Source organism: Hippocampus comes, unplaced genomic scaffold (assembly GCF_001891065.2).
Source record: "Hippocampus comes isolate QL1 unplaced genomic scaffold, H_comes_QL1_v1.1 scaffold7, whole genome shotgun sequence".
NCBI classification, from domain to species: Eukaryota; Metazoa; Chordata; class Actinopteri; order Syngnathiformes; family Syngnathidae; genus Hippocampus; species Hippocampus comes.
In genome coordinates, this window is record NW_017842060.1 from 1,733,987 (window position 1) to 1,744,245 (window position 10,259).

At 46.9% G+C, this 10,259-nt stretch overlaps 1 protein-coding gene across 3 annotated transcripts in view; it reads right to left on the reverse strand.

Moving 5' to 3' along the window:
* Positions 1 to 500: 500 nt before the first annotated feature.
* The window catches only part of tmem131l (transmembrane 131 like), a 29,346-nt gene continuing 19,587 nt past the window's right edge, over positions 501 to 10,259 (reverse strand). For 2 of the 3 annotated variants that reach the window (XM_019862389.1, XM_019862388.1), the window contains exons 11-34: positions 10,122 to 10,227; positions 9,723 to 9,825; positions 9,211 to 9,355; positions 8,924 to 9,094; positions 8,729 to 8,798; positions 8,522 to 8,645; positions 8,272 to 8,341; positions 8,083 to 8,192; positions 7,907 to 7,976; positions 7,705 to 7,838; positions 7,454 to 7,596; positions 7,190 to 7,382; positions 6,231 to 6,416; positions 5,552 to 5,701; positions 4,937 to 5,459; positions 4,090 to 4,232; positions 3,824 to 3,993; positions 3,552 to 3,743; positions 2,938 to 3,016; positions 2,751 to 2,848; positions 2,516 to 2,654; positions 2,284 to 2,354; positions 2,070 to 2,206; positions 501 to 931 (exon numbers count right to left, since the gene is read on the reverse strand). In XM_019862389.1, coding sequence (XP_019717948.1) covers positions 584 to 931; positions 2,070 to 2,206; positions 2,284 to 2,354; positions 2,516 to 2,654; positions 2,751 to 2,848; positions 2,938 to 3,016; positions 3,552 to 3,743; positions 3,824 to 3,993; positions 4,090 to 4,232; positions 4,937 to 5,459; positions 5,552 to 5,701; positions 6,231 to 6,416; positions 7,190 to 7,382; positions 7,454 to 7,596; positions 7,705 to 7,838; positions 7,907 to 7,976; positions 8,083 to 8,192; positions 8,272 to 8,341; positions 8,522 to 8,645; positions 8,729 to 8,798; positions 8,924 to 9,094; positions 9,211 to 9,355; positions 9,723 to 9,825; positions 10,122 to 10,227 — 3,675 coding nt within the window. In that variant the 3' untranslated portion in view covers positions 501 to 583. The remainder of the gene's footprint in view (positions 932 to 2,069; positions 2,207 to 2,283; positions 2,355 to 2,515; positions 2,655 to 2,750; positions 2,849 to 2,937; positions 3,017 to 3,551; positions 3,744 to 3,823; positions 3,994 to 4,089; positions 4,233 to 4,936; positions 5,460 to 5,551; positions 5,702 to 6,230; positions 6,417 to 7,189; positions 7,383 to 7,453; positions 7,597 to 7,704; positions 7,839 to 7,906; positions 7,977 to 8,082; positions 8,193 to 8,271; positions 8,342 to 8,521; positions 8,646 to 8,728; positions 8,799 to 8,923; positions 9,095 to 9,210; positions 9,356 to 9,722; positions 9,826 to 10,121; positions 10,228 to 10,259) is intronic. The other variant, XM_019862390.1, reaches the window with a different exon arrangement.

Consider the following 10,259-nt stretch of genomic DNA (forward strand, 5'->3'; position numbering starts at 1 on the left):
GATCAAAAAAGGAAAATTTTCATCTCCTTCCCACTTTTGTGACTTAAAAAAATTATGACATATTGTATGAATACTTGGTGATTAAATGTTGCATGTTGATTTTGAAGACAATAAATAAATGACCAAAATAAAAATGAGGTGAAATTAGGACAGGTTCAAGACTTTTTTTCGCTTCACTTTTGCGATTCTTTTCAAAGTATTTAACTCGTAAAAAAAAATTATATTTTTACAATTTTACATTTTGCAGTACAAAATATTTCTGTAGTAAAACATTCCTGCAAGGCTAATTTTCTTTTAAACAACTGAAGTAATCATAAAAAAAAAAAAAAGGATGCAATAAAAATGGGACATTGTTCAAGTACAAAACCTTGTTTTTAATTTTCTATGATCAAAACTGCAAAACATCTAGAAAAATATACAACAAATGTCCACAACGTTTGAAAATGGGAACATAAAAGAAAAGGAATATTCACATTTTCCCCCATTATTGATAAAATAACTTTTTTTTTTTAACTTGGTGGTATATAGCCATGTTCTATATGTTTTTGCAATTATCGTGATGCTTTTTTTTTCTCCTTTCTTATTAAACATCGCCGCAGTAGCCCGAGTCGTTTGAAAGCTGCGAGTTGGAGCTGCGGTTGGATGAGGAGTTCCAGATGTCCAGGTTCATGTGCGGGCCGAAAGGGTTGAAGCTCGAGAACGGGACGCCGCCTCCTCCGCCGCCGCTGCCGGCAACGCCGCACACGGGCGCCTCCGCCGACTCTCGGGCGAATGGCGAGTGTGGCGGCGTGACGGGCGACGCCGGCGACATGGGCGCCGAGCGTTCGTGCTGCAGGTGGCCGTGGTAATGGTAGGGGGCGCTCTGCGGCGTCCAGATGGAGCCGAAGAGGCTGGACATGGGTGACAGGCTGCGGGTGCCTGGGAAGAAAGGCTGACCAACGACCGATTGTTAATTCAAGCGCATCGGAAGTCAACACAGTTATTCTTGTTATATGACAACAAATTGTTTGGTTACAATTTTTTATTAAGGCCCGACCCATCATGGATATTTGGAGGCCGATGCTGATTCCAAAAATTTCGCAGAATAAACTTATCATGAATATGTTAAATAGCTTCTTTTTAGGCTTCCGTAATGATTAGTACGACAACAAAGATATGAATCCAATATTTTGCCCTTCATTGGTTTGACAACAGAGTGAAGAAAAGGCAAATATTGGCAAATTATATTTCTTATTTTTCACAAATTGCTTTGGGGGAATGTTTTGTTGAAATGTCATTATCTTGGTCTTAAGAAGTAAGCTGTGAAAAAAAATAATTGAACCTATACAAGCACATTTGCCTGTACTTTGCTCTTTTGTTTAACAACAGAGAGAAAAACCAGCAAATATTGGCCGCTGCATGTTCGAATGAAACTACCTTTATCTTTTTTAAGTTAAAAAAAAACACTTCTGCAAAAAAAGTGCTCGATTTATTCATATTTTAAAACAGGTAACATGGGCTGATGAAATGAGCCAGTCGATTCATCGTCGCCCCTCCCAGTAATATTTTGGCATAATTCCTAGGTTTCATGTCAATTTTTTTGCTGGTAGATGATCATATTCTGCGAGTGACCAAATGTGGTCATATACCGGCAAAAACATGACGAAATATCATCATGACCAAATATGGTTAGGAATACACAAGTCATCATTCCACTCCGGCACCTCACAAAACACCAAGAAAAACACTTGTAATGTGTTTTAAAGAGGCAAAATAGCACTGTTCTTTACCAAAATATACAGTCATAAAATAAATATAATCAAATGCAGGGAATTAAGCAGAGTGCGCATCATGATTTACGCATTGATTGTGCCCCTCCTACTGCTGTGTGTGTGTGTGTTACGTCACCAGGGGGAAGTACAAGAAATGCAAACGTGCGCGGTAATTGGTTGGTCTTCTGGGTTACTTCCAGACTCGTTTGGGATGGACCAAACTATTTTTTTTTTTTGTTTTAAATTATTTTTAAAAGCAAGTCTAAAGTGGAGGTAGAACTGTAAATGATGAGAACACATGGAAAGCTCGTCAGTCACCTTGGTGCCCACGCAGGCGGCCGAGTCCCAAGTGGAGGGGGATTCTTGGGCGTGTTGCTCCCTCCAGCCCGCCTGACTGGCGGGGGGGACGCCGTGGCACTCCTGATGGGGGAATCCCGCCGGGAACGCCGCGTTTCCTGCCACACACAGGGAAAAATGAGGATGGCGCTCATTGGCGGCAGTGCACAAGGTGGAAGTTGAATTGCTCGTATACCGATATAGTTGCCTTCCTCGCTGTAGGCGTAGGGATTACCGCAGTGGTTGTTGCCGCTTCTCCATGCAAACCTGCGAGCGTAAACACAACCCTGATTTTTATTATACCACACACTGTATGGAAGTTTTTTGTTTTCTAGTATTTGTGCAATTTCATCGAAGAACAGTTTTGATGCTTTAGAATGGATGATTTTCTCATTTCATATCTGAATACTTTTTCCCCGCCGTCGTACCCGTTATACGGCCTGGGCGGGGTCGTCTGCGGTATGAAGGGCAGCGCGTCGGCAGTGGTGGTGTTGTACCGGAACTCGTTGGTGAGCGGGACCGAGGGTGCCGACCATGTCTCCTCGGGCAGGAAGTGGCCTGTCAGATCTGCAGACGGGGGGGGGACAATAAAACTCAGCACCCAAAGATTTTCAACATCCAGAACTTCATTTCTTTGGCTGGTAGCGGGGGGAGAATGGTCACCTGTGTTCCGCTCCACACCTGCGGCGACAGCGGCAAAGGTCGGGGCGAAGCTGGACACGGCCGGATCGGGACTTTGGCATTGGTCTTTGCGGTAGGCACTGCCGGGCGGAACGTGTGGTGAACAAGTGAAATGGGAAAAGTGTGAGGAGTGACTTCCAGTGTGAAAAGAGGAGAATCGTCCAATTACTTGAGGGGTTTGCAGTTGGCGTTTGCAGGCTGGTAGGCGTCTCGCTCTGTGGTGTAAGTGCTATACTGCATGGGGTCCCCTGGGGAGGGAAAAAAACAAAAGATCTGTGACAAATGTTGCTGCTGGATGAAATCGCCTGTCAAAGTAAACATCAAACAAAGACTACTTCACGTTAATTTCAAACAAACAACGGTGCCTTAGGAATGGCCTTCACTAACGTGTATTCGAATTGGCCATTGATATGCTAATGTTAGCATCAGTTGTTGATTTACAACTCTAAGCAACGGGCATTTGAACACAAATGTAGAACGCTACCGGACCAATATTGGCAGGCATATATTCTTTGTCCTCTACAAAAAAAGGACGACGGCACGAGGCGCATCTGGTTAGCACATCCGCCTCACTGTGCTGAGGACGAGTATAACAGAAACTTGCTGGGGCGCAAGTAGTATTCGAAGAAGTCTATAGCCCCGTTCACACGGCAACGTTTGGTCCGACGCTGCACCGAAGATACTCAAAAGCAGATGGATTAAGTGAGACGTGTTCGGAAGAGTTGAATACTTCCGACTTATACTCGGATTTAAATGGTCAGGATCCAACGTTGGCCTTCGTACTTTTTCTGGACGAGGTAGCGCAGGCGTGTCTGGCCTCCTTGTCACCCTCCACGCTGCTGGTGCTGCTCCAGCTGCCCCAGCTCCCCCTGCTGGCCCGCACGCTGCCCGATGAGCTTCCTGAGTCCGAGCCGGACTCGCACGCGCGCCGCTCGGCCACGCACTTTCGCCGACTGCGGGCAGGACACGCAGCAGCTGGAATCCGAACAAAGCATCCGTCGGGGTTTAGAAATTCAAGGCCCGACCACGTGTGCGGGAAGAGGAGCTTTGCCCACCGTTCTGTCTGATGGAGTTGTCGGTGCGCAGTCCCGGTTTGGGCGCGTCCGGCGCGATGGTGTTGCAGCAGCGGCTCTTATTGCGGGACGCCGCCGGGTTTCGGTCTGCCGCGCTCCAGTCGGGCTCTCGCACCCTCTCTGGAAGCAGCAGCGCTTTCTGCTCTGGAACGCTGGAAGTGGGTGAGTGGGGTGTTACAATCAAGGCAATTAGACAGGAATAGGGCTGTGATCACAGGAAGAAGACACAAAAATGACTAGTGTCCTACCTTGAGACGTCCGTCTTCCGGCGACTTTTCTTTCCCTTATTATTACTACTACTACTACTACTACTATTACTATTACTGCTACTACTACTGCCCGGGTCTGCAACCGCTGCCTTTTTCTTTGGCCCTTTGTCGTCTTCCCGTAACTGCAACAGAAAACAACAACAATGTTATGATTGGCACTGTAGAGCAGCATTAGAAATGATGAATTATCTAGTGTGAAAGTTTTGTTTTTTCTAAAATGGGTATTTGTTTTTATTTGTGTTTTTTTCCTTCAAACAGCACCCTCTGTATTGTTGATATATTTGGATTTTTTTCCCCACATTTTAGGGAAAGAGCCTTTTGTTAACTCCACTCTGCGAGTCATAACATAATTCAATACAACCCCAAATAATGAAATCGTTTTTGTCCCACTCTTGCATCAACCGAGTTGTAGTCATGCTGCTGAACTGCCTTGGCAGCATGGGGCCAGTACAAGACAGACCGAAATACTGACGTCTGGAATTTTCAGTTCCTCCCAGCTTGCTTATCTCCTCACAGAGGACAGAAAATACCCAGCTAACTACTCTTCAATCGAATGCCAAACGTGTTGCTCCACAGTTTGTATTCAAAAATCAATGACTGAAAGGGCTATGTGCGTTTCCCATGATGTGTTAGCATTAGCATTGAGCTAGCGCTCGAAGAGCTAAACTATGCGATTTGAATACTTGTACATGTTTGCATTTTTTGAGCATGCTTGCTTTTGACGAGACAACGCAAATGTACAAAATGCCGAGCAAATCCTTGCTCTGTCTTTGATGCCAAAATCTATTTTAATCTCAAGTAGAAGAGCTAATCGCAACGTGCTGACCTGTAGCTCGGCGTCGGGCACCACGGCGGGTTCGTAGCGTCCGGCGTGACTCATCTCCATCGGTTTGCACAGCAGCAGGCCCGGTCTGGGCCCGGGCCTGAGCGCGACGTTTTGCGGGAAGCCGGCAGGAATTTCCACAGGAAACATAACCGCTGCCGGCACGCTCTCTTCAGCTTGAAAGTCTGCCGCCGCCTTTTTAGCCATCTCGCTGACAAATGACGGTTCATTGTTGTTGTCGCATACGTCGGGGTCCGGTGTCAGAGGCGGTTCGGGGACCGGTTCCTCGTGCTGTTCGTCCATCGGCGCGGGATGTGCGGCAGCCCACCCGCCGGGCTTGTACTTGCTGTAGTACAGGGACACCTTGTGTTTCTTCTGGGGCTGCGACGGGGCGCCGGAGGAGCTCTTCTTGGACGACTGAGGACGCTGAGCGGGCCTGTTGGACAGCGCCGGGGAGCCGCGGCCTTTGCCTTTATCCGACGTGTGGCAGGTGTCCACGTAGCTCTTACAGCTGCCCTTGGGTTTACTTGGGGGAGACGGAGGAGGCAAAACTTCAGGACGTCAAGAACATTTGTTCTGCATAATCAAGATAAGAGGAAAAGAAAAAAAAAAGTATACTTGACGCCGTTGGGGGTGATGTTGTTTACGGGGCCGTTGTCTCGGGACAAATTTGAGTTGTGGCTGCTCCGGATGGCGGGCATGGAGAACTCGCTGAGAATATACTGCGCCTGATGGAAGGCCATCAAGCACACGCCGAACAAGGAGATGCTGCAAAGATGACCCCTAACAGGTGCAATCGCAGCCCTTTTAATAAAGAGCAAAGATTTGGTTTTTTTTTGCTAATACATTGGCGTAACAATTGATCTTGATTTTAGCAAATCATGATCTTTTTTCCCCTTCACACTATTTGCTTTATTTCTTAGTATTTTGTATTTTTGTCAGGAATATTTTAGAATTTCCCAAGTGGCCTTTTGATTATTTTCAAATGTTTTTAATCCGATTGTTTAATATTTAGTATTTAAATTTTTGTGTTGTTTTCATTCATATTTGAAAAATAGGTTTTTGTTGTTACTTATTCATCCTTTCGTGGTCAATATTTCTCTCCTTTGGTCTTTGTCATTTTTTTCGACAATTCTTAAATAATTTCATATTTTATGATTTTTAGATTCAGTTTTGTATTTCTTGTCAAATATTTTCCTCTTTGAGTAACAAGTGACGCAACTTACAACTTTTCTTTTCTTTTTTTTTATAGCAGACCGAAATGTAAAGTAGTAACTTGACAGTTGCGGGCACTGACCAGGTGAAGACGAGCGTGACCACCCAGAAGGATTCCTCCCAGCTGGGGCCCGGCACCACCTGGGCACACAGGGGCAACATGTGGTGGGGCAGCGTGACGTTGAGGGTGAACGGGAAGGCGGTGCCGCGAGATGTCACCAGCACCAGGTCGCGGATCACCCATGACGAGGTGAAGTCAGGCGTGAACCTGGAGGGGAGAGCAAGAGAACATGTCTCATTCACCCGGGTCACTTTTACGTTTGCCCGTGAAGACGTCCACTGCTTGCGCTAACAACATGGTGAAGATTTCTGGGGGCGTGGCTAAAACGGCACCCGGCGGGCCTTGGGCATGAAACCTCCTCACCCACGACATCAAAACCTGACCATCCAAGCCTGCTAGCTCGCGAGCTAGCTGGTGGCTGGCGTCTCTCGTCACGGGGCTCTCCGTGCTGTGACCAGAGGCCTTAACCCCATGACGGCCTGGTGAAGTGTATTCTGGCCATTTTCCATATTTTCAGGGCTCAAATGTATAGCAGCATCTTTTATTTTTATTTATTTATTTATTTTTGCTTAAATTTTGCATGGCTGTTGACACAACATTTTGATGACTAATTTCCACAGGATAGGGACTTCAAAGATTGTGCTTCCTTCGATGTTTTTACAAACAGGGACATTTTCTTGAAGGAAGCACTTGTTTTATTTTTGCATTATCTAAAAGTAAAAAAAAAAAAAAAATCTTTACTTTATCTGTAAATTGATGCTATTTATATCAGTTTAAAAAAAAATCAAAGCTTGTTTGTTTTTTGATGAAATAAACCAAAATCCAAATTAGATTTTTCATTATCATTTTTTTCTTTTTTTTCTTTTTTTTTTTAAAGAAGAGATTTGATCTTCAGGCCATATGACCTGGCCCTACCTAAAAGCAGTGTAAGGGGGAGGGGAACAAAACAAAACTGAGAAGCCGCGACCAGTGGGACTTACGCAACGATGATCTCCGAGGAGCCGTTGTGATCGAGGCTGAAGGAGCGACACTGCAGCACCTCGAAGCCGAAGCCCTGACACTTGTACCCGTTGACGTTCATGGACGTGACCGTGAGCGGAAGCTCGCCGACGTTCTCCACCTTGAAGCTTTTGCGGATGGCAAAGAGCGGCTTGCTGCTCCCGCGCAGGCCCGCTGGAGATGCGATTGAAACGTGATTAGCCATTCGCTCACAATGACGAAAACAAAGGTATTGAAGGCCTCACCATCTCTGCACTCCATCAGCGTGGACTGAGGGACGTTGAAGCGCAGGGAAGCGCCCGGACCGGGCAGCTTGCCCCCGACCCTCAGCAGCTCTTTGGCTCCGTAGCCCTTCACCGTGACCATGTCAAACACGGTCAGGTTGTTCCTGAAAACGGACGCAAGCGTACGCGCTGAGACTTGTTGAAAATCCAATTTCAGATCTTTCAATTCTCTCGGTTGGATCATCCCAATGGCACAAAATCAGGCCGTTTACCTGATGATGAGGATGGTGGTGGTGGGTTTGTGTTCGGATGGCGTGAACACCACGGCGACCTCCCGGGACTCCCACGGTTGGAGCAGCAAGCGCAGGACACCCTCACCCTTCACGGCCTCTGCATCCTCGCTCGCCTTCAAAATATGCAGCAAGTTGCCAAGGAATCATGTTGGGTTTAAAAAAATATATAAATTTAACTCACCTTGCGGGGTGCATTCAACAGTGAGAACTCCGCAGTGCTGATGTTGACCGCCAGGGGGCTTATGTTAAACCTGTAATACCAAAAACATTCACTCCGTGTAGACAAGATTTATATTCGTCCCCAAAAGAATAAAACAAACTAAAATACAACCCTAAATGCCCCCCCCCCTACTGTACCATTTGGTGAGAAGGTCCAAAGCTCCAAGTGGGGAAGGGTACAGGGAAAGAATCTGGACTTCCACCGAAACCACAGACGGGGAAGGGTTCTTTAGCAGCAACGTTTTCACCTAAATTACACAGACACACATTACATTTCATTTTTTGCTGAAAAATGACGCTGTCCTCGGCAACTGCGTTCTCGCTCACCTTGCTCTCATTAATGGGCGTGGCACCAAAATCCAGGGGCGAAGATGTCTCCGTGGGGAGTCTGGGCCACCTGAGAAGATGTACAAGCTATCATGAGAACGGACACCGTGCACAATAGAAAAAACAAACAATCACAAAATCACGAAAAATTTTAAACGCTGTTGAAGCCAGAGCTCAAAATAAAGGACAACTCAATCGAGTCGTCGCGCGGTGCCTTTAGCCCCCCCCCCCTTTTTTTTTTGAGACCGACCTGCAAGGTAGCTTGTCAAGATGGTTCTGCCATCGAGAGAAGAGTTCGCCAGCCAGCTTGCTGTCCACCGTCCAAGACGAGCGAGAGAAGTCCGGGAGAAGCGTGCGCTGCCACTCCGAGCGTCCTGGGCCGGGGGACAATTCAAGGAATTGTCAACAAGACAACAGATATCTGTTATTTGGTGAGGAGTTGTTTTGGACATCTCACCTGCTTCGGACAACTGAAGCGGGCACGGTCGTCCGCACTCTTGCTTCGACTCAAACTCCGAGTCTCCCTGCTGAGATTGTAGACAACAAAATCATCTTGAAATAACCGACGCAATTATTTCGATGCTTCTAATGGCGGAATCACACAGCTTAATGTGCATTCACCCAGCGTGGCGGCGCATTTGTGTTTTCCTACCTTGGATGGGTCGGTGTGGAAGTAGAGAGGGAGGCGCATGGACGCGCCCAGTCGGGTGTGCAGACTGAGGGTGAAGGAGTGGCTGGCCGGCAGCGCCCGGTTGAAGAACTGCAGGGACAACACGGGCCAACAGCCCGGCGGCACCGTCAGCGGGCTGTGGAAGTTCACCACCTGGTTGGAAGAGGGCGACAGAAAAAAAATGACTACAAGTTACGGCAGCTCTGGAAGTCATCTTTTTTGCCAGGGTTCCTTTATAAAAATCTAGTTTCTTTTTGGAAATGGCGTACCTTCATGGCTCCTTGGAGTTGGCGGGAGAGGCTGGCGCTGGTCACCGTGAGTGGAAGCGTGAATGGGTTGGTCAGCCACAAGTCCACCTGCTCGGGGTTTTTTTGTTTGACTTGGAAAAGGCTGGAAAGGTCCTCCGTGCGCCACCTACAGGCACGTATGAAGAACGGGTTCAAATAGCAGTCCCGTCGATTTCCAGCGTGCAAAGTGGAGCCGCTGTCGTCAACGTGATCGATGGTACATTGCCCCTTTGGCAGGTTTCTGACTGAGCATTTTATGACTGAATCATTTCTAGAGGTCCCCCCCCCCCCAACCACGCAAGGTCGCGGTTATTGTAATAAACTAAAAACCTCAGAAAACCATGCAGGTATTTTGAAGACCTCTGAATAGCAGATTTAAGGCTTCACTGACATTTTGAAGGATAATTCGTGTTTGATAAATCATCTAAAACTCTTTTGAAGGATCTGCGGACAGAATGGACTTCACCAAATTGTCCAACGTGTCACACTCTTACCGGTGTGCGACATGAAATCCAGCCAGGTTGTGGGTCATCTGGTTGCCGAGAACCTTTAAACTGATAGGACTGACACACTTGCTTCCGTGGCCTGACATCGAACCTAGAATCACGTACAGACACGGCGCGGTAAATAAACAGTTGAAGACGGAAATGCGGTGGCTTCTCAAAAGAGAAGTTGACCTCTGCAGGTGAGGGTGGCCACTTCAGTAAAGTTTTTTGCTTCTGATCGCAGAAGAGCTCGATTGACATCCAGACTGGCGTCCACTTTGGAGAGCAACTGCATGTCCTGTGTGGATTAAAAACACAGCGTCTCATATATATATATATATATATATATATATGTATAATAAACAGTTGAAGACGGAAATGCGGTGGCTTCTCAAAAGAGAAGTTGACCTCTGCAGGTGAGGGTGGCCACTTCAGTAAAGTTTTTTGCTTCTGATCGCAGAAGAGCTCGATTGACATCCAGACTGGCGTCCACTTTGGAGAGCAACTGCATGTCCTGTGTGGATTAAAAACACAGCGTCTCATATA